This window comes from Bubalus kerabau, chromosome 4 (assembly GCF_029407905.1).
Source record: "Bubalus kerabau isolate K-KA32 ecotype Philippines breed swamp buffalo chromosome 4, PCC_UOA_SB_1v2, whole genome shotgun sequence".
Classification (NCBI taxonomy): Eukaryota; Metazoa; Chordata; class Mammalia; order Artiodactyla; family Bovidae; genus Bubalus; species Bubalus kerabau.
This window is the reverse complement of record NC_073627.1, coordinates 34,635,942-34,659,985: the sequence shown is the minus strand read 5'-3', so window position 1 is coordinate 34,659,985 and position 24,044 is coordinate 34,635,942. Positions and strand designations below refer to the sequence as shown.

Sequence of the window (24,044 nt, the reverse complement as noted above, 5' to 3'; positions counted from 1 at the left end):
ATTGAAAAAACTAGATGTTGTGTTCAGTTGCGTTCCCCGTATCCTGGAGTTTACTGGTTCTATCTTGGGTCTGTTTCTGCTTTCCTGTAAGTTGGTGGATACAATTAGGGTCTGGATCAGACCCCGGTGTGATTGCTGGCTGGGACTTTTTCCTGGGCAGTGATGTATATACTTCTTTCTGCAGGCATGCCGTGTCTTGTTGTCTTATTTTTGTGATACTAGTAGCCATAATTCGTCAGGGGTTCATAATTTGTATAAAAATGGTGACGTGCCAGACCTTTCATTCCTTCTTCATCTACCAGTATGAACACCTTCTGTAACAAGCTTTGTCTGCTTTTTCCATCCCCCGCTTTCCCCGGAAGGTGGCCTATAGCCGTCGGTGTGCCGCAGAGAGGCTCTGGGCAGACGCAACCTTTGGCCCAGCCTTGGTCTCACTGCTGGGATTCCTTTCAACAACAGACCCCCCCAGGAGGACACCACGTGTTCTAGTCACAGCGTTGCCAGAAAGGAGGAAAGCACGAGAGAGAGACGTGGTCTTTGAGGTAAGGCGATCTGAAATCACTGACAGGCTCAGTGGCCCCCTTTCTGTGGATGACAAATCCCAGAAGGCGCTGAGCTCTCCTGGTGCTTTAACTCCTCCTGAGTAAGTCTGGGTCATCTAATCCCCCAGAATCAGATAAAGGAGGGCACTTGACGATATTTCTGATAATGATGAACAAATAATTCCAAGTTTGACAATTCTGTTTCTGTAGCAGGTCGCCTACTGTATTTTCTCGTAAAGACAGGCTTACCCTGGGTAGGGGTGGGATTTTCTGCTGTGCGGCTTTGAAACCATGTAGACTGAGCCAAGAACTCAGTGGTAGATGTCCCCTGAGCTCCAGGGGAACTGGCGCTATTTCACTGATTTGTGTGTTTCCAGTAGTTAGTGCAGCGCTCATGTGGAGTGCTGCCTAACAAACTTTTCCCGTACTCCAGGGCAGTTCCCTGAGAGGGTGTATCAGGACTCTAGCCCCTGCCTTATAACCCAGTTCAACTTGAGACAGGGCTTTCCTGAACCAAGCCTTCGTGCTTCCCTCATGTTGTACTGGGAGATGACTCTTTGGACAAACTCCCCCTTCTCCTGCCAGAGCAGTGGTTAACCTAATCTCAAATGTAAACCAAAAGCAATCTCTCCCTGTCCTCACATACACACCCCAGAAAATATGCAGAATCGCTTTATCAAGCCATCTGCTGAGATTTCCACATTGGGCATAAATATGACCAGCGAACCATTTCCACACTGGGAAGAGAAAACAAATACAATGAAACATCCCCAAACTGAAAACAAAGTTTATTGCATGTGAAAAGCAGTCACATGGAAAGTATCAGAGTCAGGAACCATGAAAATACACATTTTGCATATTTTCTGTCCTGTTGCAGAGGAGGGGAGCTCACTCTTCACTCTCGTGGACCACCATCTGGGGAGAAAATGGGCATTTCTAGTTCTAGTTCTGTCAGCAGAGCCTCACTTCCTGCTGCTCCCCCTCCCCGCAAGCATCCGGGGTGCATGCTTGTCTGTCTCAGAGGACACGGGGTACTCCTTGGATCGCAGGCAAATGGATACACGACTATCTACGTGGTGGCAGTCACCCCAGGCCTGAGAGCCTGGTCTTCAGAACAGCCCAGGGGTGGTCTTCCCTAGTGTCTCAGGTGGTAAAGAATCCACCTGCAATGCAGGAGACCTGGGTTCGATCCCTGAGTTGGGAAGAGCCCCTGGAGAAGGGAATGGCTACCCACTCCAGTATTCTTGCCTGGAGAATCCCATGGACAGAGGAACCTGGTGGGCTACAGTCCACGGGGTCACAAAGAGTCAGACAAGACTGAGCGACTTCCACTTAGGGACCTACACGCCATGAGTGCGGTGACGGAGGCCGGCGGCAGAGGGCGCCTGAGAGCTCCCTTCCCACGGAGGGACCGCTCCCTGCTCTTCAGGACAGTATTTTACTGGGACTCACAGACCTGGGTTTAGCCGGGCTCTTCTCAGCTGTGTGGCTCTAAGCAAATCCCAGACGGACCAGTTCTAAAGTCGATGGTGCTCCAGGGTCCCGTCCATCTCAAAAATGTCTCCATCTCGGGGGGCTTCCTCCCCGGGAGCCACACCTCCCCTCCTCACCCAGTGCCTCAGGACCACCTACCCGGCTGGAGGTGAAGTCTCGGGTCTTTGCTCGCAGCTTATTGACTTGAGATTCGGCAATATCGGCCCGTTCTTCAGCCTCCTCCAGCTCATGCTGAGCTTTTCGGAACTTGGTGAGATGAGCGTTGGCTTGTTCATCCTAAAAGAGAGGCAAGTGGATATGAGCAGTGAGCGCCTCTCTGGAGCTCCCGGGGAAGCAGGGCGGGTGTCGCCCTGGGATCTCGCTGACTTACAGCCTCCTCCGCCTGCCTCTTGTAGGACTTGACCTTCATTTGAAGTTTGTCCACCAGATCCTGTAATCTCAGCACATTCTTCCTGTCCTCTTCACTCTTCAAGAGAGAACATTGGATGGCAGGTCGCCAGGAGGGGACCGGGACGCACAGGGTCCCAGTGCCTGGGCTAAAGAGTTTCTTTCTGTTTTCTGGAGAGGACCCAGGGTGAGGTTCCGTGTTACAGAGGAAATGTCCCTGGGGTTTCCTTCCACTTGCCTGGTAAGTTAACTCCTTGACCCGCCGCTCATACTTCCTCAGGCCCTTGACAGACTCAGTGTTCTTCTTCTGCTCCCCCTCAAGCTCGGACTCCAGCTCTCGGATCTGGGGGCGCACTTGGGAAGTTAGTCGGGCTGGAGCATGACCAGGGCAGGCTGGAAAGCTCCGCTTATTATGCTGGGGTCCCTCCCCCAAGTACCCGCGTCTCCAGCTTCTGGATCTGCTTCTTCCCACCCTTCAGGGCCAGCTGCTCAGCCTCGTCCAGGCGGTGCTGCAGGTCCTTCACCATCTGCTCCAGGTTCTTCTTCATCCGCTCCAGGTGGGCGCTGGTGTCCTGCTCCTTCTTCAGCTCCTCGGCCATCATGGCCGCCTGAAAAGCACATCATCCCACTGAGATGTTAACAAAGATCAGGTGCTTGGAACTGTCAAAATCTGGGGACCCGGAGGACTAGAGCCATGCTGCTGACAAAGGACACAGGTGACATGATGCCTGAGCCCACCACGCCACCATGGACTCTGGGAAGAGCTGTGCCAGGCATGTAAGCCAGACAGTGAGACCTCCAAGGGCTGGATGGGAAGTAGTTTCTTCCCTTTCTTAAACTGGCCCCTTTAGGACCTCCCCACCCCAAGGAAATCCCTTCTTTCATTATCAACCCGTGAGTTATAGGACTCTGAGTCTATAACCCAGCATCACGGGTGTGGGGTCGGGAGGCTAAGGGAACTGGAGGTGCGGACGGTGCAGGGCGGGGATAATCGCGGGGTAGTGCTCCCCACCAGCAGCAGGTGGCGCTGTGGGACTCGCGCGTCCAGGGACCGGCCTCTGGAGCAGCAAGGTGGGTGCTGGGGCGGGAAGCGGGCTTTCTGTGAGGTGACGTTAGGTACGGTCCAAACAATTTTGCGGGGGGTGGTGTTGTCTCATTTTCATATTTGGAATCAGTCATACATAGAAGGGAAGAAGAGCATATCTCTCCCAGGGCACAAGACATGAACAGAATTCTGGTCTTTTTCATCCACACTCCTGTTATTTTTCATGCCCCCCCCCCTTAATGTGTGGGAGGGCACACGCTGAGTTCTGGGGGTCGGGGGAGTGCTTCTAGAGCAGAGCTCATCCCACATGTGCCCTGGGGAGGCCCCACCCCTTCTGATGGGAACCAGCTCAGGGCTGGAGAGGGTGGGAGGGGCCTCACGTCGGTGATGGCCTTCTTCGCTTTCTCTTCAGCGTTCCTCGCATCCCGGCTGGCATCCTCAACCTCACTCTGGAGCTGCGTGAGGTCCGTCTCCAGCTTCTTCTTGGTGTGGATGAGGCTGGTGTTCTAGGGCGGGAGGAGCAGGGTTACCACGTGGCACGTCCAAGGCCAGGACCCTGCCCCGCCTCCCCTCCGCTCACCTGGGTGTGCAGGAGCTGGACGCGCTCACTGGCATCCAGGAGCTCCTGCTCTGCGATCTTCCTGCTCCTCTCCGTCTGCTCCAGGGTGGCCCGCAGCTCCTCCACCTCGGCCTGCAGCAGGTTGGCTCTGCGCTCCACGATCGCCAGCTGCTCCTTCAGGTCCTCCTGGCCCCGGAGAGCATCATCCAGGTGGAGCTGGGTATCCTGGCCAGACAGTAATGGAAGCGTCTGCTTGAAGTTGAGGCCAGAGGATGCTGAGGCCAGCCCATAGCTGTGCGTGTCTGAGGATGGAGAGGTTCCCCACCAGGGAGCCCACACACCTTCAGCTGCCCCTGGACACTCCGGAGATGTCTGACAGTCTCCGCGGCCTGGCGGTTGGCATGGCTCAGCTGGATCTCGATTTCATTCAGGTCCCCCTCCATCTTCTTCTTGATCCTGATGGCTTCATTCCGGCTCCGCACCTCGGCGTCCAGGGCACTCTGCATCGTCTCTACTGTTCTCTGGTAGTTCCTCTTCAGCTGTTCGATCTCTTCATCTTTTTCAGCCATCTTTCTATCGATTTCTGATTTCACTTGTGTCAGTTCCAGCTGGATTCGGAGGATCTTGGCCTCTTCGTGTTCAAGGGCGGCCTTTGAAGAACAAAAACAAAACAGAAATGGTACCAGTCATGGGACAGAGTCTGCTACATTCCTCTCTGGGGTAAGAAAACTCCAATGGAATATTTGTAACTAACTCAACAATATTCAAAACTCTTTTTTAAAAAAATCCCTAACTTACCTTCAGTGTAGAAATAAAATATTTCACTGCAGTTTGTTTTTATTATACTATGAAACAATATTTCTTAGGCACTTAAGAGACTTTATAGATATTTTAAATTCATCTCAGCCTTTTGTAAAATCTCATTTTAGATCTATTTTAACATAGTGATTTTCTCCAGTAATTTCAAGATTATTCGCAGGTATTCACAGGTATTCGTCCACGTAGTTTGCTAGGAAAAGAACCAACATGAGGACTGTGACTCGGAGACCTCGAGTGGCACCAGGCTGGAGCCCCACCGTCACAGCGTCTGCTCCCTTACTGCCTCTCTGGCATTCTGCTCACCTCTGCTTCCTCCAGAGCCAGCTGGATATCAGCCTTTTCCAGCTCAATCTGTTTCCTTGATTTCTCCAGTTCGTGGATGGTTTTACCACTTTCAGCAATTTGTTCCGTGAGATCTGCTATCTCCTCTGCAAAGAGAGAAGTTTGATTGCTCTTGAACTTCCACACAGGTTTTCACGCAGAGTAAGCACTAGCCGGATGCTCTTAACTAGTTTATCAAGCTCTAAGGAGGCTGCTTGCTGGAGATAAGATACTGGAAACAGAGAGGCTCAGACAAGCCCTCGGGTGTGGTAACAGACACGCAGATGAGGTTGGGTCCTGAAGTCACACTCTTGCAGCCTCACACTCTGGCGATAGTGTTAAGGGGGATTTTAGACAAACTGCTTACGCTCCAAATTCTTATTTTCTCGTTTCACAGTTTCAAGTTGATCTAAGGCTTCTTCGTAGGCATTTTTCAGTTTGAAGAGCTCGGTGCTCAAGGAGCGGGACTCCTTCAGAGATGCCTCCAGCTCCGCCTGGCTCTCCTCACACTTGGTTTTCCACTCGGCGAGCACCTGCAGTGCCAGGGAGAAAGGCACCTCTGTCCATGACCCCTCACCTCCAGCTTCTATCTCAGGACCCCCATGAGTGTGAACACTCTGAGAATCGGGGTCCCCTTGGCTGTGTCGCTTGTTCCTGACTGTTAACTAACCAAGATTTCATTCCATAAATCAATTCAAGATCAGTCACTGGTCAGTAACAACTGCCATCTCCAAAAAGCAAGTGGACCCTTTGGGAAGGAATTAGCTGGGCCTACTTCCCTTTTCCTACTACGAAAATGGCCCTGCACTTCTAAATATTTCATTAAAACCTCGGTTCAAATCAACCATACTTGTCATATTTGCCAGAAACCCTCCCACTAGGACCCGAATTAGATTTCCACATCAGCCACCCAGACAGACCAGCCATGTTGGGGACCAAGAATGCTTGGGGCTGGACGACACTGGATGACACTGGAGGAGGTAGCTTGTCTCCACTGAAGTGTTTGAAGGGGACCCCCACCTGCATCGCACTCCCCTTTGGTTTAGGGGGCTCGCCCCAGGTCTCACTGCTCCTGGGGCAGTCAGGACTGGGGCCCCACCTCCTGTGCCCACCCCGCACCTTGTCAAAATTCCTCTGCTTCTTGTCCAGGGCGGCAGCCAGGGAGTTGGCTCTGTCCACATCGACCATCAGGTCCTCCACCTCCGCTTGCAGCCTCTGCTTGGTCTTCTCCAGGGACGCGCACTTCGCGTTCACCGCCTCCACCTGCTCCTCGGAATCCTGGAGGCGCTGAGCCAGCTTCTTCCTTAAAACAAATGAGAAGCAGATGCTGTTTAAGCTTCAGTCCTTCTTGAACATCACTATTCATCTAACTGGAATCACTAACCTATGTGATTCAAACAGCTTTCCTTTCATAAGCCCAGGAGAACCTCCTGTCTGCTAAAAATCAGTGATTAGTAGCCTGCCTGCCTCTAACCAAGATCACAGTCATTTGTCTCAATGAAATGTGCTCACACAAGTCCTCTGCTGGCACAGAACTGCCTTAAAAGACGGTAATATTCACTCTCGAGCAGTGCTAATGTCAGTGCCCTCTGTCATTTGATCATTTAGAAGTGCTAGTTCTTCTGAAGACAGAGTTGCGTACTTGGCCTCCTCCAGTTCCTCCGTGCGCTGGATGGCGTCCGTCTCGTACTTGGTCCTCCACTGGGCCACCTCGCTGTTGGCCTTGGACAGCGCCCTCTGCAGCTCAGCCTTGGCTTCCTGCTCCTCCTCGTACTGTTCCCGCAGCAGGTCACAGTCGTGGCGGGCGGACTGCAGGGCGTGGGCCAGCGCGCTCTTGGCCTGCGGAAGTCAGGAGAGAGGAGAGGCCCAATGCATGAATGTTTCAGGCTGTGTGCGTGATGCAGTCCAGATGTGTTCCCGCTGTCATCACCTATGAATAAAGTTGTCTTGTTTCTGTAGGTGGTGCGTAGAGGTTAGATCAGGGAGCATTCCCTCAGTTATGTACCTTGCTCTCTTCCTCTAACTGCCTCTTGAGCTCTTCTATTTGCTGGGTAAATGCTTGCTTGCTTCTGGAAAGCTGCGATACTGTGCTCTCCTTTTCCTCCAACTGACGACTCAGCTCACCTGTGTCCAGAAGGCAAACATTTTTATTTCATCCGTCTATTCATTCACTCACACATTCCTGCTGTGTGTAAGGCACTGTGCTGAGATCTGGGGGTGAAGGCACGTGTCCATGACAAGGAAGCTGAGCGCACACCTTGGTGAGATGTTGCTGTAAAGGGTCTCGAGGGTGCTCGGGGAGCAGGGGGTGTTCCGAGCCCCTCCTCACTCCTCTCTCCTTACTGGACTCTCAGTGCTCACCTCCTCCAGGGCACTCTGAATGGCCTTTTGTGGGTTATTCTGATTGCCACTCTCCCAAAAATCTGCTTCCCTAGAAGTCCTCCCCAAACAAATCCTGCCTTTGGTTTTGACCTGCTGTCCCGGGTGGGTGTCCGGGAGGCGCCGCCCCTCCCGTTCCCCGGCGCTCACCAGCCTCTGTCTGCAGCCGGGACTTCTGGGTACTCAGCTCGCTAAGGCTCCTCTGAATCTCCTCGTTCTTGCCCCGGGCCTCGCTTAACTGGTCCTCCAGGGTGCGGCAGATCTTCTCCAGATTTGCCTGCAGGGTAAGGAAGGGGAGAGAGCTCAGTCAGTGCTCAGGTGTGGAGGGCCAATGGTGGGAGCCCCCCGCCTCCCACCCCCAAACCTTAGATTTGGACACGCTCTCCACGTTGCTGCCCAGGTCGTCGAGTTCCAGCTTGAACTCGCTCTTCTCCTTCTCCAGCTTCTGCTTGACCCTCTGCAGGTTGTCGATCTGCTCCCCCAGCTCGGCCACGCTATCCGCATGCTTCTTGCGAAGAGCAGCCACCATGGCCTCGTGCTGCAGGGTGGCCTCCTCCAGGTCCCGGCGCAGCTTCAGGAACTCGGCCTCCCGCTTCTTGTTCAGCTCGATCTGGGTGGACGTGACGCCCCCCGCCTCCTCCAGTCGCTCGCTCAGCTCCTCCAGCTCCCGGGCGTAGTCGCTGCGCTGCTTCTCCGTCTTGGCGCGGGTCGCCCTCTCGGCCTCGATCTCTTCTTCCAGCTCCTCGATGCGGGCCTGTGCGGGCAGGCCATCCCCGGGAGAATCCTGACTCCCAGTGTCAAGAACAGGCTAGTTTCCCCTCCCATTAGACCAACCAAGTCTTGGGCTGCTCCTGGAGCAATACCAACACTGCGAGTTTCCCCTGATATGAGCCTTTCCTGCAGTGGCTGATAATGAGTATCCTCCACTCTGACTACGGGTTGATATGAAATACTTCAATTACGTGTTTTGTTTAAATTGTGGAAAAACTGTTCATTGCTACTGTCAGCCTGGACAGACGAGGCACGGTCCTGCCCCTTGCTCTGATAATGCACAGCAGACTACGTCAGCTCACCATGTGTGACCGAGTGTGAAAGCAAAGTCCCAAGCGCCCCCTACCTGTAGCTCTTTGATTTTCTTCTGAAACTGCAGGCCCAGAGTCTGCTCATCTTCCACTTTGCTTTGCAGTTGACAGTACTCGAAATCTTTCCTGTGAAGGGAAATGCAGAACGTGTGAGGACCAGACCCCTGGGCACTGGAAACCCAAGCACAGCGGTGTCAGGGCGCACTTCTTGAGCCGCTCATCCAGCTGCTGCTTGTCGTTCTCCAGATCCAGGATGGACTCCTGGGCGAGCTTCAGGTCTCCCTCCAGCTTCCTTTTGTTCCTTTCCAGGTCTACACGGAGCTTCTTTTCTTGTTCCAGGGAGCTTTCCAGCTGCAAAAGGCACCATCTCCTTTTAAGAACAAATGCTTTGCACCATGGGTGTCCCAGGGGCTCTTCCTGCCCCAACCCAGGCCTCCCAATTGGCATCCTTCACTCACATCATCCACCTGCTGTTCCAGTTTGCTCTTGATTTTGCTCAAAGAATTGACTTTGTCCTCTTCTGCCTGCAGGTCATCCAGGGTCTGCTGGTGGGCCTCCTGGAGGGCCTTCTTTTCTCTGGTTAACTTTGCAATGGTTTCATCCAACCCGGCAAGTTCTTCAGTGAGGTTCTTAACCTAAGAAGATGCCACAAGCAATTATAAGAAAATATCAAGTTGGGTTTGTACTGAGCATAGCAGTGGAAAGACCCAGGGTGTACCTTATTCTCTGTGGCGTGTTTCTCCTTCTCAACCTTGGCCAGTGTCAGCTCAAGGTCATCTATGTCTTTCTTCAGTTCTGAACATTCGTCCTCCAGTTTCCTCTTCTTGGCCGTCAGCTCAGCATTCATCTCTTCCTCATCCTCAGCTCTCTCTGTCACTTCCTTGATCTTAGCCTCCAGCTGGAACTTGGCTTTGATCAGCTGATCACATCTTTCCTCTGCATCCAACAGGTTTTCACTTTCCTTAAAAAAAAAAAAAAAGACTCATGATTTCCTTGTAAAGTTTGTGACATTCCAGTATTTTGTTGAATGAGTGAATTTGAACAAACTCCAGCAGATAGTAAAGGACAGAGGAGCCTGGCATGTTGCAATCCATGGGGTCGCAGAGAGTCGGACACAACTCAGCAACTGAACAATAACAAAGTATTTTGTTATAAATGGAATCCTTTATGAAACATACCCAATAAAAAGCAAAAATCCCACCCAAAATCCAGTTTTCCCAGATAATCAAATCTAGGAGAAAAAGATTTAAATTCCTAGACACATACAGCTTGTACTTGCAGCTGCAGGTCATTCTTCTCTTGTACTAGAGTCACTAGTTTTTCTTCCAGTTCCTTCCTTTTCGCCTCTGACTTGGCCAGTTCATCCTTGGTTTTCTGGAACTCTTCCTTCATGGTGGCCATCTCCTTCTCCGTCTCCGCACTCTTGAGAAGGGGCTTGATTTTGAAAAAGAGTTTCATCCAGGGCCAGTGCTTGACGTTCATGAAGGCTCGGATGTTGTATTGGATGCAGAAGATGGACTCCCTGAAAACAAAACATCAGTTATTTCTAAGAGAGACTCCCCACTTCTCCCAAAGAGCTCAGATCTGAGCACACACCCCGTTCGACCTTCTCTGCACCATCTTCTGGAATTCCACACGCATGAGGAAGCCTCTGCACACGGCCTGCGTCCGGGTGATCAGTTTGGCCAGGCGGTCATCCCTCATTTCCTCCAGGGTTCCCAGCAAGCCAGCCTTGAAGAACACCTTGAGGGGAGACGGATGCCCTGGGTCAGTTTTCTGGAGGGGTCTGTCAGGGACCACAGGCCAGTGTCTGTTGGAGCTGACACACTACCTTGGTGTGTCCAAACTTGTACTGAGTGTGGTCGATGTCAATGGATGCCAGCAGCTTTTCACACGCCTTCTTACTATCGATGAACTGCCCCTCGGGGATGGCACTGGCATTAAGCACTCGGTATCTGCCGTGTGGACACAGAAACGTCGTAGGCTATTAGCAAAGACGTGAACTTTGGAAACCAGCTCAGGCCTCTCTTCTAAGAGGCAAGAAGGCCGAGGTCCTGAGAGGGAAGGAAACCTGCCCTTGGTCACAGGCCAAACAGTGGCCTGCAATCTAGGCCTCCCGACTCTTCTTTGCCACATCCTTTTCTGCCATGTGGTGTATTGGAGAAGGCCCTGAGAAAGTGTGGCAGAAAGAAGCATGTGTACCTTGACCAGATGGTGGTTAAATCATTTTACATGGAGTCCACAGCTGTTCAGTGTTTTTCCCTCTCAAATTCTAGCATTTACACACCTCCTCAAGAAACAAATGGAACATTTCTGTTACACATGCATGTTCAGTTGCTAAGTCATGTCCAACTTTTTGCAACACCACAGATTGCCGCCTGCCAGGCTCCTCTGTGCATGGAATTCTCCAGGCAAGAATACTGGAGTGGGTTGCCATGCCCTTCTCCAAGGGATCTTCCTGACACAGGGATCAAACCCAGGTCTCCAGCACAGGCAGGCAGGTTCTTGACCGCTGAGCCGCTGGGGAAGCCCTCTTACTACGCACCTCTGTTTGAAGTCCCCGTAGAGGATCCTGTTGGGGAAGCCCTTTCTGCAGATGCGGATGCCCTCCAGCACCCCATTACAGCGCAGCTGGTGCAGGACCAGGCTGTGCTCCATGGCGCCTGAGAAGAGAAGCAACGTCAGCTTCGCACAGACTCTCCTAAAACCCGACCTGAGCGCCGCCTCCAGACCAGCGGGCGTCTTACCTGGGGTTTTGGTCTCGTTGGGAATTATACAGCGCACAAAGTGAGGGTGTGTTGTTCTTAAATTTGACATCAACTTGTTCAGGTTTTCCTAAAAGAGAAAGATTCAATTTGACAGTGAGTAGACTGTAGGCTTTTACAAACACAGAGATACAGTGTAACAAAAAACGATATTTTACACTTCTTGTGAATTCTAATAAAGGTCTTATTTAATTCTTTTCAAAAGGTCTTTCAATAGTCCATTTGGCAAGAAGTGTAGGCAGTGATGTGACAGTCTTTTGCTTCACAGTGAGCCAGAGACTAGCCAAGTACAGGATGCCTGCTGAGTTAACTCGGGGGAGCTGTCTGGCTCCACTGGGCGCCTGAGACGCTACTGCCTGTGTCCTTCAGGCAGGTCAGAAAGTTCACGCTGAGGACTCGCCTCCCAGGCAACCCGGCCGGTTGCGTGCAAGATGGGGGTTAAATTCTGGTTCTCCAATTGTTAGCACTCATCTGCATATACCACCACTCTCCTAAGTGACGGGAAGCAGATTAAGACCACATCACTATTCTTGAATAAACCAAGTTCAGCATCTCTACGTTGCTCATTTTGAGATGACTTAAGCCAATTACAAGCAAATAAACTTCTATCTTTCTTACCCTGAAAAGGGCAGAGACGGTTTGGAAGGAAGAACCCTTTTTCTTGGCAACTTTCTTCTTTCCGCTGTCAGCTGAAAGAAAAGATGGTGTGTGGTGTTAGCGGGCCTCCAGAGCTGTTTCCTTTGTGGGTTGAGTTGGGGGAGAAGAGTGGATTCGAGGCCGCCTGGGAGTCTGTTACCGTCCGCGGTGGTGAAGGTGGCATAGAGGTGTGCCAGGAGCCTGTTGGAGGACTTCTGGTACAGCCCAACCACCGTCTCATTCAGGGGGTCCTTGTTCTTCTCCAGCCAGCCCGAGACACTGTAGTCCACGGTGCCCGCGTAGTGGATCAGGGAGAAGTGGGCCTCGGCTCTGCCCTTGACCACCTTGGGCTTCTGGAAGTTGGCAGACTTGCCCAGGTGCTGGTCATACAGCTTGTTCTTGAAGGAGGTGTCCGTGGCCTTGGGGAACATGCACTCCTCTTCCAGGATGGAGAAGATGCCCATAGGCTGGACCAAGGCAGAGTGCACATGGGGTGAGTGGGTGGAGCGGCAGTGACAAGCACTAGGCCTGTGAGGGCGGTTACCAAGCACACACGGCAGGTACCTTCTCGATGAGCTCGATGCAGGCGGCCAGGTCCATCCCGAAGTCGATGAACGTCCACTCGATGCCTTCCTTCTTGTACTCCTCCTGCTCCAGCACGAACATGTGGTGGTTGAAAAACTGTTGCAGTTTCTCGTTGGTGAAGTTGATGCATAGCTGCTCCAGGCTGTTATACTAACATTAAACACATAATGTACACATGGAAGGTTAGACTGATTTCAAAGTCAAAGACCCACCAACCTTCTTCTTTCTTCTTCTTCTTTCTCCTTGTCTCGGGCTCCCAGTAGCTCAGCTAGGCTTTCAGGTGTGGTCACATTCTTGGGCTCAGCTCACATCACATTTTATCCAGAACTCAAGCTAGAATATACCTCTCCGTCTCCTAAGTCCACGGCCTGGACCTCTCCTGGACCCTGACCACAGTTTGTCTTATCTATAGTTGGTCTTCTGCGTACTTACATACTTCTCGTCATCATCTACAAACTACAAGCTCATCTTTTATTCACCTGCAAGTCTTACAGCTGGTAGACATTGACAATATGCTCTAATGGGTGTACATGCTTCTACCTGACCCACTCTCCATCTAGTGCTCCTCCCAGATGTGATATGGGGTGACAAGTGGCTTTCTAGACATCTTGCCTGTGATCCTGAGAACCAGCCCCCCACACAAAGCCACCTGAATATCGGGAACACAAACCTCGAAGATCTCAAAGCCTGCAATGTCCAGGACACCAATGAAGTGCTGTCTCGGCAGCTTGGTGTCCAGCTGCTGGTTGATGCGGGTGACCATCCACAGGAACAACTTCTCGTAGACGGATTTGGAGAGGGCATTCACGGCGTGGTGCACCTGTGTCGGGGGGTCAGCACCTGTGTTGCGTCTGTGGGCAGTAGCCATCGGGTGCCTGCATCCCTTCCCAGCCTCCTGGCAGTCACTTACCTGATCGACGGTCTGGCCCTTGGTAACATACTCATTCCCAACTTTCACTCTGGGGAAGCATAAAGCTTTCAGGAGGTCTGAAGAATTCAGGCCCATCAGATAGGCTGTCTTGTCAGCCACTGGCAGAAAAGAAGGCCAGTTACAAGGGAAACCCCAGATAACTGGCAAAGCCAGAGAACCCCTCTGAAAATCCTCCAGATGTTTCAAGGTTCAGCTCAGCTCGTCTCCGTGTGTTTACATTACGTGTCTCTAAACCACTCACCTGTGGGCGCTAAGTCACTCAGAGAATATAATGGGCTTTGTGAAAAGGCAGCACTGGGTTCCACAAAACCCTGGTCACTCCTCACCGTGTCTGAAGCAGGACCACTTGAGTGACTCAGCAGACAGGGCAGTAACCTGTCAGCATCTGAGCCCCGCAGAGGTTCATCTCTCCAGGGGGAGGAGGATTGATCACTTTCAAGGGAGGCCCCAGCTCTAGCGCACGCCCCAGTGGGTGATGGGGTACCTTCTGTGCCGTCCGGCTCTGCCTGCTCCTCCCGCTGCTTCTGCTTGAACTTCATGTTTCCGTAGTGCATCACAGCGCCCGTCAGCTTGTAGAGCCCAGACTTCTCCTCGGGGGTGAAGCCCAGGATGTCAATGGCGCTCTGGCATTGCAGGAGAGCACGTCAGCCGGCTGACGTCAGTGATGGAGCAGGAGCCCCCGCCACACACACATCCTTCTCCCTGATCTACTTACATCCGTGGCCAACAGCTCCTCAGCGTCGTCAATGCTGGCCACCAGGATCTCACCCTGGCTGATGAAGGGGTAGTCATAAGGGTTGGTTGTGATGAGCAGCAGCTCTGCAATGATGACCAGTTAGAGGGGGTTACATGGATGCAAAGGAAACACCCCCGCCTGGGGCTAAACAGCCTCTCATACTCACACTGTGGCTGAATATAAAGTCCAGGGAAGACTCTGCACCCACCCAGGCCACACAGGGTACAAACCCCAGAAAGAACATTTAAACCCTTTTGCTTTGTGTGCAGACAGCACAGATTCATGTCGGTTGGGAAAGATTAATCAGGAAAACAGGCTGAGTGTGGGCCAGGACACAGAGAGCCACTGGAGGAAAGCCCAGATGGTTTGGTAGAATCGTCGTCTTTTCCAAAATCTGTTGAAAGCTGCAGCCTGTTTCCAGGATTGGGCCCAGAATGCTGAGCATACATAGCCAGAGAGCAGAGAAGGGCACAGAGCCCCTGTTAGGTGCCAAATGAAAAGCGGGGTGGACATCCACCAGCTGGCGGTTCCTCTGACTTGGCGCGGGCCTCACAGCGTTTGGTGGAAGATTGGTTTTGTGGCTGACCACAAGGGGGCATCAGAGGACCACTAAACGCTAAGTCGTTGAGCCAGTTTCCATGAACCAGAGCTGAAGGCAATTGTGCCTCATTCTTTTTCTGTCCATTGGATTGCATTTCTCAAATTGGCACATCACTGTCAAAACAGCCACACACTATTTCTAAAACAAATTTCCTCTGCGAGTAGGCACAGCTCTCTTCAGTCCACTCACCTAAGAGCTGACAGGCCCCAGACCAGCCCCTCTGGGGGCATCCTCACCTATGAGCTCGGGCTTCTTATTGGAAAGAATCTGGTAGAAGATGTGGTAGCTTCTCTCAGCCTTCAGCTGGAAGGTCACTCTTGACTTTTCCAGCAGATCTAGGAACACAAACACAGGACTGTCTTCCAAACTGTTGCCCCAATGTCCCAAAACATCTGATTCTAGGACTCTACTTACATGTTTCAATATCTGCAGAGGCCAGCTTCCCTGTGGTACCAAAATGGATGCGGATGAACTTGCCCTGTCGGGGAAGGGAGACCAGGTAACCTGACTCCAGGTGTTCCTACCCACCTGGGGAGTGGAACAGAGCCTTTTCCCCCAGGAACTTGCAGTTAAGTGTCCTTGTCGCCTCTCTGCCTGCTTTGCTGTGCCTTCCTCCATCCCCTTGTTCCACACTGCATCCACATGCCACCCCAGTCAACAGAGTCATATTCTGTTCAAGATGCAAGTCAAACCATATCACTTCCCTCTAACAGGATCCTGACTTCTGGAATGAAACCAGACCCTTCTCCTGGCCTGCATGCTCCCAGGCTCCAGGTCCCTTCCCACTGCCCCTCCTCACTTCCCCACCTCATCTCGCAGAGCCTGCCTTACTCCAGCCACTCAGACCCCCTGGAGATCCCTTGACTCCACCAGTCCCCTCCCTGCCTCTGAACTGTGTCCCGCCTCACCCTGTGGATCTCGGGTTCACAGGCCAGAGCCCCCCAGGAGGGCTCCCCTGCTGGCCCTGTCTAAAGGAGACCCGGCCCCCTTTACTGCCCCATCTACTAGGGAACTGTCAGACTGTTTTGTAGACTTGTTTCCTCCTCCTTTCATTATCTACCCCCAGGACTGCAGGTTCCTGGAAGCAGGGATCGTGCCTCCTTGCTGGCCTTGGAGGACACCCCAGCTTGACCCAGCACAGACTCACAAAGCGGGACGAGTTGTCGTTCCTCACGGTCTTGGCGTTCCCGAAGGCCTCCAGCAGCGGGTTGGCGCTGATGATCTGGTCTTCCAGTGTCCCCTGGAGCAGGGAGTCAGGGCAGGAAGAGCCCCATGTGAGGGTGAGCTCCGATGCCCCTCCTCCCCAGCTGGTCCCTCCCCTGCTCCCTGCTTTCCAACCTAGGGCCCAACCACATCATCAGCACCTCACTCAGAGCCCTGTCTCCATGTCGCGTTTGGCTCTGGTTGGGTATCTTGACATAAACCTCATTTAACCCTTCAGTCCCTCCATTCTCCAGGTGGTGAGGCCACCTGTGTTCACACCATACTGCTGGGATATATTCGTTTTGAAAGGCAAGTGGATGCGACAGTTCTCCCCGGGTGGTGTGTGTGACTCTGGTGTATGTCAGATCGACTTTTCTCAGCGGAGCCTTAGAGCTTGTCTTCTTGGCAATCGCCGGATCTGGTCCTATGAGATCACCAATGCGCTGGATCGTCTAGGAGAGCCGGCTGTCCTGTGCGATTTCCAACCCTGCCAGCACTCCTTCCCTGAGGAGACGGGCACCTCCCACCCCACACATGCCCTATGCCTCCTAACTCTGAAGTAAAGACAAGGGTTGGCAGTAGAAGCAGAGCCAGCCTGCCTCCTCTCCTTACCCTCATCTTGGAGTCCTTCTTCTTGGCGAGGTCTCCAGTCGCTGCAATTGTTGCAAAGTACTGGATGACCCTTTTGGTGTTCACAGTCTTTCCCGCCCCGGATTCTCCACTAGATCGAAAGAGATAAGAGGAGAAAAAGAGTCCTGTGAGTGTAAACAGCCTCCTGAGCCACATCAGATGTGAGATTCCAAACAAAGAGGAGCCCATTCGGAGAGACAAGGGCCCTGGGAGACCGGCACCACTGAACACCCTGGATGGGGAACCCCAGCTTCCTGAGGCCTCACACGCCTTCTGGCCTGTCCCCCATCCATCTTTGCATCACAGACTTTGTTCTCTGTACTTTCTCACTAACAAGAACAAAGCAAGTGGCGTCTTCCCCTTCTGCACTGGGGACAAAGAGCCACGGCTGTGAAAACGCTCTACACCTTGGATACTTACGTGATCAGAATAGACTGGTTTTCACGATCTGCCAAAGGGAAAAATAAAATAGGGTTGATGGTATTATAAAAGGAACTTTCTCAACCTAAAGATCCATCTACAGAGGAGTGGATTAAGAAGATGTGGTACATACACACAATGGAATATTACTTGGCCATAAAAAGGAATGAAATAATGCCATTTGCAGCAACATGAGTGAACCTAAAAATTACCATACTAACTGAAGTAACTCAGACAGAAAGGCAAATACCGTATATCACTTACATGTGGTTATATGATATGATTGAACTTAGTTAGAAACTAGAAACAGACTCACATAGAAAACAAACCTATGGTTACTGAAGGGGAAAGGGGTGAGGGAGGAATAAACTGGGATTTGGGGATTACCAGATACAAACTACTATATATAAAATAAATAAGGTCCTACTGTACAGCACAGGGAACTGTATTCAATATCCAGTAATAAGCCATAGTGGGAAAAAATCTGAATATATATATATATATATATATATATATATATATATCTGAATCACTCTGCTGTAAACAAGAAGTTAACACAACATTGCAAATCAATTATATTTCGATCAAAAATTTTTAATAAAAATAAAAAGAGCTTCCCAGTTCTCCATGTCTCCAGCAGTCAGAGTTCACTGCACAATGACTCTGTTTTGTCGTACATGGGAGCTCAAAGAGACTCCTCCTGGAGAATACAGATCAAAGAGGTTAAGCCCCTGCTTACAGCCAGCCACTGGCTGCCCATCATATTAGGTTGAACCATATGAAAGGATCAGTCTTTGTTTTGGGCCCACAAAAATGTCAGTTTCACATGAGGTAACCCGTGCTTGCGTTAAATCCAAGCTTCTCACCCAGGCCTGCAAGGCCCTAAAATCTCTGGCCTCTTTTTTTTTTAAGCACCTCCAGCCAGTTGTGTGGAGGCTGCACACTGGAGGGGCAGCGGATTCCAGACCTGCAGCCTCCCTGAGCCCTGCCCACCTCTCCAGGCTTCCTCCCTGGAGACCTACCTGTGAGCATGAACTGATAGGCGTTGTCAGAGATGGAGAAGATGTGGGGCGGGGCCTCCTGGCGCTTCTTGCCCCGGTAGCCCTCCACCACCTCGGGGTTGTACACCGGCAGCCACTTGTAGGGGTTGACGGTGACGCAGAAGAGGCCCGAGTAGGTCTGTGGGGGCGTAAAATATACATATTTATGTACACAAGGGTGTGTGCCTGTAAAACCCTCCCCCTTTTGTTATTTCACTTTTCTTTACGAGAAACTTGTAAAGGAGGCAAGATAAGATTTCTCTCTGTGGATGAGGCAGCTGAGACCTGAGGGGTGCAGTGACCATCCACAGCTGCTGAGCCGCAGCACCAGGACCCGGCCTCAGCCCCACCCCTCCTCCGGTCCCCTCCTGGCCCCACTCATCTCTCACTTTCTCATCCTCCATCACTCTCGTCCCCCTTTCTTCATTTTCCCTCTTTTGTTCAATGGCCTCAGTTCAGTTCAGTCACTCAGTCGTGTCCGACTCTTAGCGACCCCATGGACTGCAGCTCGCCAGGCCTCCCTGTCCATCACCAACTCCCAGAGTTTACTCAAACTCACATCCATTGAGTCGGTGATGCCATCCAACAGCCTCGTCAAACACTAACCCTTCTAAAGCCCATCTCCCCGTGAGCAGCTCCACCCCCCCCCACCCCACCCAAGGCCCCGGGAGCCCGCAGATGTGGGCACTGACGTAGATCATCCAGGAGGTGTAGCGGTCCTTGAGGTTGTACAGCACGGCCGGCTCGTTCAGGTGCGTCAGCATGGCCATGTCCTCGATCCGGTCGAACTTGGGGGGGTTCATCGCGTACACGTCCTCTGGCTTCACCACCAGCGTCTGCAAGGGAAGGGGTAGGGTGCACACCTGGGCTTCTCTGTGCACAGGTGTGTCTCCCATGCCCAGATCAGAAGGAGGGGGTGCTGGAGGAAAGGCCCGTCTGACAGGGAGGGAGTTGGGGCTGGGGTGGCTCATGGTGGAGGAGATGGAATGGGGTTCGGTTCTGATACTCGGGCTTTTGTTTTTTCCATCTCCAGTGGTCTGAGTGAGGGAAGGATGACAGAAAGGAGAGGAGGGTCTTGGGGGCATTCGGGGAGGAGGACGCAGGCCCAGGAGCCAGCAGGAACTCCTCAGCTGGGTCATGCTGGCTGGGCCAAAACCTGGCTCCAGCGGCTCATGGGTCTTGGCTGTCTACTTAGAGGGCACGGCAGGTGGATGGTGTCCCCAAGGCAGGGAGAGAGAGGAGGAAGTCAGTGGCATGGACTTCCAGGCTGGCAGCCCGAGTCATCCTGAGCTCCCTGAAAGCAGTTCCCAGCCCCCACCCTGCATCTCGCCCATTCACCCCCACCTATCTGAGCTGTGAAAGGGAACCCCCTACCCCACTCCCTTTCTGGGACAAGAGAACTCCAGGCTGGAAGGAACCACCATCAGAGTGGTGGTGACAGGCATCTTCATGCTCCCCTCTAGAGGAGCAGACCCCCGGCCCAGTGCCGGGGGCATTGGAGGACCTGGCATCATGGCGTGGAGCTCACCTTCCACTCTCCTACCCTCTGCTCACCCCCTTCCTGTCTGAGACCTCCATTGCAGATGATGGTTTTCCCACCCCCGCGTCTGGGCCAAGTGGTAGGAAACCTGCCTTCTAGCCGGGGTTCACTAAAACCATCCAGGCCACAGCTCTCCAGTGAGGGGGTCTGGACCTCTTGGACTGTCCTCCACCAGGACAGTCTGTGCTCCCTGCAGCTTCGGAAGCCATTCCCCACTCCGTCATCTGAAATGTACCAAGAGCTGCCCTCAAGCTTCAGGGCTTGGAAGATGGTTTCAATGGGTGGTTTCCATGCTGTTTTCTTTCACATCCAACCCAATGATACTATTTCCTTTACTCCTCTCATTTGGATCCCCACCCCCATTTTATTTGAACCTTTCTTAGAACATTTCTGGATTCTTCTGGTCTAAATTCCAGAGAGTTGGGATGTCCAGAATTCCTCCCAGCACCCCCATGCTAGCCTGGGCAGAAAGGAATGGGCTACACTGCCCATTGCCTTCGTGATATGGGGACAATGCTACTTCAGTCAAGCTTGTGGTCCACTAGGGTCCCTGACCCGCTTTCCTTACTTCCTTACATACTATATCACCAGAAGAATCAGGGGGAAACCTAGGTTCCCAAAGGACAGTGCTCTGAAGCAGGTCGTCCTCTTGTTGGACTCCCAACTCCACACCCCTGGGACACACACGGCTGGTTCCCACTGACCTAGAGTGACATGAACCTCAACAAAAGCGCTGGAACATGACTTGCTTTGGCCAGCCTCAGGCAGGCGGTTCTCCCACCGTGCAACCTGAGGCCAGTGTTCACTCTGCTTTCTCTGAGGACACCTGGGATGTATCACACGTGGAGAGGGCCAGGTGTGGGGCAGACACATAGACTGCACAGCCAGGGGGGCAGACAGAGGGCCAGTGGCTCGCAGAGGGAATGGATGGGGCTTACCCTGTTGTCTTCGGTTTCCACTGTGACCTTCCCGTCCTGGGTGCTCTTGATTCTCCCCTTGGCATACTCTTCCTTAGAGTCAACCACGAAGCAGTAGGTTTTGGCATCAAAGGGCTGGTTCTGGGCCTCGATCCTCTCCTTTTCTGACTTCCGGAGGAAGGGAGCGGCAATGCCGAACACTTCCATTTCGGTGTCACTACTCATGGTGCTGGCTGGAGGATGAACCCACCAGGTCAGCCCCCTACCCCCGACTCCAGCCCTGCCCCCGTGGGAGCCCACCAAGGTGGGCCAGGAGCATCTGATTTTTCCCATCCATCCCCTGGGAAAAATCAAATGCACACGTATTGTGCCGACTCTGTGCAAAGGGCACAGAGTGGATGCCACCCAAGCTCCCCCATCCGGCGGGGCTCAGAGGGGTGAAGGAACCCGAAGGAGGGGGCAGCTCTTGGGACTGAGTTTCCTTTTCTGAAAAGCCCAGGTGTTGCCAAGGGGAAATTTAAAAATAAACACCATTAGAAATAAACACCATTCTTCAAAGAGAGTGTGCTAAATGGCAAATAGCTAAGGAATTTGGGGACTGTTTCATTCAAGGTGGCCACCTCTTCACACGAGGAAACTGGCTTTTGCTTCCTTCAGTTCTGTTCTGAGAACAGAGGTGGCATCTGACTTCAGCATCTGCCGAGACCCTCTCCCCAGCCTGCCCTGTCCTGGTCTAAGGTCCTCTCCAATCCACCCTGTCCTGGTCTAAGCTCCACAGGCTCTTGCCCCCCAGGCCACTGGAAGTGGGAGGAACTGGACCCTGGAGACTTCTGAGCCAAGGAACCCAACCTGCTTCCTCACCTGAGAGTCACACCCACAGGACGACAGCGGACAACAGCAGCCGGAGAAATCAGACCTGTGGTAAATATGCAGAAAGAAAGCTCGGGACACCTGACAGTGTAGTTCAGTTCTGAATCGGGTCTTGAATTAACCAAATAAGGGGAAAGGACTAATAACTTAAAAAGAGTCTTACCCGGGAGACAGGCTGGAAGAGCAGATGGGATGTGACCTACAAGTGATTCATAAAGGTAGTCAAAGCCCCCAACTGCCCCCAAACCTGGCTCCCACCAGCCCACTAATGCACCCTCCTCAGTCTGCATGCAGTGCCTCTCTTTCAGAACGAGGCAGGAAGGACAGCATCTCTGTTGAAAAGGCCTGTGGTTCCAGGCTAGGATCGGGCCACCTCTGACTTCTGTGAACAGGGAGAAGTCTCAAATTGGCAAACTGACACAAGCCATCGAGGCCTTGAGATCATGGACACCTGCTCGCCAGGCACACAGCGCAGGCAGGGGAAGGTGAGGGTGGGGGCGGGGGGCAGTGACCCCACAGCCTCTGCACAGATCAGAGAGGAAGAGGGGGGTCATCAGGCCACACTGACAGGCCAAGGTCCGTGGAGCATCCAGAGGGATCCTGCCCAAGGGACAAAGTCAAGGGGAGCTCAGGGAGGAGGAAGTGGGGTGCAGGAGGTGGAGACCCGGCTCCGCCTCTAACTAACCTCACCACAGCCAGGTGTGGTCCTCCGAGCCACACACAGAAGAGAGCTGCGCAGGGCGCTCAGACTCCTCCACCCACAGCAGCGCCAGGGGGCTGCCGCTGTGGCTTTTATAGCCTGTCCCCCCACCACTCATTCCTGCTCTATATTTGGAAAGGGAATGACCAATGCCATGAGCTGAGGGCCAGCTCCCTTCCTCACGTTTTTTTTGCTGTTGCCAAGGGTGAGGTATATATAGAAATGAGCAGGATCCATAACCATTCTCCAGCTGGAGAAAGCTGGAAGTTTGAGATGCCTTTCTCTGAACCTGGGGCCGGGGTGTCTTCACTCAGTGTGAGGGGTGGCCTCGCGGGGGTCCTGCCTAAACTCCATCCTGCAGGCGCCACGTGCTTGAAAATCAGGGTGCATTCTGGGGACAGAAATCTCATCCTGTGGGGAAAAGGAGTGCAACTTGGGGACAGAAAGACGAAAATCCTCTTGGCACTTTGGGCAAGACTTTTGTCACAACACAGGGTTGTGACAGAATTGTGTGATTGTAAAACTTGTGCCAGGAACGACAACAATTATAATCCTCCTCCTCCTCCTTTCACTGTGTAACTTTCTGTCTCATTAGTGTCATTGTTAATTTAATCCTTTCTTAAGCGCCAGTAGGACCAACAAGTAAATTAATGACAGGGAGCCACCCTGCCAGACAGTATCCACAGCAACAGCTGCTTGAAGACCTGTTGTTATTAAGATACATGACCAATTAGGAAAGACCAGCTGCTGGCCAGGGTGGGGGTTGGGGGTGGCATGCCTGCAGAGAAACGGGGGGATGGGAGGAGAGGGTCCAGCGAGCGTGGCTCTAAATTAGGGTTGAAGGAACAAAGCCAGGAGACCAGAGGTATGGCTGAAGCTCAGCCTGCTCCTGTCCGACTTTACGTCTGCTTCTTTTCTCCCTACCTTTCCTGACAAGCCTTTGGGAGGGTGGCTGGTGGGCACCCCATGGTCAGTAACTGTCACCAGTTCCCCCTTGAGAGGAAGAGCTGCCCCCTCCCAACACACAGTGCTCGCGTAAGCGGAAGAGGTGCGGGCGAGGATGGGGCAGCAGGGCTGTGGACCCCAAGACACAGGGACATACATTAATCGCCCACCGTATGCTGGCCCCAGTGCAGAGCACCTCAAGAGGGCACAAAAGGAAGGGAGACGCGGCCTTTACCCGCAACGGTTCCCAGGATAATGGTGAGCCGACCGTTTTTGAGATTCAGGTGATTTTAGGTCAAAGCACACTTGGTGAACCGCCTGCTCTGTGAAGGCCGGGCAGGCACGTGGCTGAAGGGAAAAAAAAACAGGAAGCCTGCACCCCTCAGCCTGCCATGGGCTCGCGGCGTGTGCACCCCCACCTCCCTGCTCCAGCTGGGCTGAGACCCCCATCCCTAGAGACCCTCCTCATCCAAGAAGACAGCCCAGTGCTCCTAAAGGGTCCGTCTGTGTCTGAAAGGGGGTGGTCTCCTTGAGGTCCCGTCCTGCCTGCCCAGTGACACATCAGAGTCCACATCTTTGTCCACTGGCTGGCCATCTCCTTGGGAAGCCTGGTCAGGACAGGTACAGGTCACCTGCGGAGCAGAGGTGTGAGCCAGCCCTGTGGGCTGAGGGACAGTGTGAGGAGCCCTGGCCACACCTCAGGCATTGGCAGAGCAGGGCGGCCTCAGGTAGGGGTGGTGCTGGTGGTCCCTCCCTGCCGCTGGAGCTATGGTTGGGAGGGGTTCTGGGGCAGCAGAATCAGGCTCAGTTTGCTCTTTACAGCTTCTTGTCACCAGTTTACCTGTCTCTCTGTATAACCACTTCCACACCCAACTCTGGGGAAACTGCAAGGATGTT

At 52.9% G+C, this 24,044-nt stretch overlaps 1 protein-coding gene across 1 annotated transcript; it reads right to left on the bottom strand.

Moving 5' to 3' along the window:
- Window positions 1-1,317: 1,317 nt before the first annotated feature.
- LOC129649274 (myosin-3) lies at window positions 1,318-22,753 on the bottom strand. Its single transcript, XM_055576516.1, has 42 exons — window positions 22,188-22,753; window positions 21,666-21,701; window positions 21,494-21,548; window positions 20,654-20,865; window positions 18,868-19,011; window positions 18,158-18,314; window positions 17,136-17,163; window positions 16,698-16,806; window positions 16,030-16,122; window positions 15,297-15,360; window positions 15,119-15,217; window positions 14,261-14,364; window positions 14,030-14,168; window positions 13,525-13,643; window positions 13,285-13,434; window positions 12,594-12,764; window positions 12,190-12,496; window positions 12,012-12,082; window positions 11,376-11,463; window positions 11,174-11,291; window positions 10,460-10,583; window positions 10,235-10,371; window positions 9,895-10,150; window positions 9,347-9,589; window positions 9,087-9,263; window positions 8,834-8,979; window positions 8,664-8,754; window positions 7,911-8,300; window positions 7,697-7,823; window positions 7,173-7,291; window positions 6,810-7,006; window positions 6,287-6,470; window positions 5,535-5,700; window positions 5,150-5,274; window positions 4,369-4,677; window positions 4,049-4,252; window positions 3,849-3,974; window positions 2,861-3,031; window positions 2,662-2,766; window positions 2,407-2,502; window positions 2,175-2,312; window positions 1,318-1,457 (listed from the first exon to the last, which is right to left on the bottom strand). Exons 4-42 carry the CDS (start codon window positions 20,855-20,857, stop codon window positions 1,431-1,433), a joined length of 5,823 nt encoding a protein of 1,940 aa, XP_055432491.1. The 5' UTR covers window positions 20,858-20,865; window positions 21,494-21,548; window positions 21,666-21,701; window positions 22,188-22,753; the 3' UTR covers window positions 1,318-1,430.
- Window positions 22,754-24,044: the final 1,291 nt, after the last annotated feature.

Bases quoted from the DNA above. Each gene is read 5' to 3' on its own strand.
- LOC129649274 (XM_055576516.1), bottom strand. From the start codon at position 20,857: ATGAGTAGTGACACCGAAATGGAAGTGTTCGGCATTGCCGCTCCCTTC. The intron at 19,012-20,653 runs GTAAGCCCCATC...CTTCCCTTGCAG, and splicing joins TGGAAACCGAAGACAACAGG to ACGCTGGTGGTGAAGCCAGA. The intron at 3,975-4,048 runs GTGAGCGGAGGG...CTCCCGCCCTAG, and splicing joins TCCAGCTCCTGCACACCCAG to AACACCAGCCTCATCCACAC.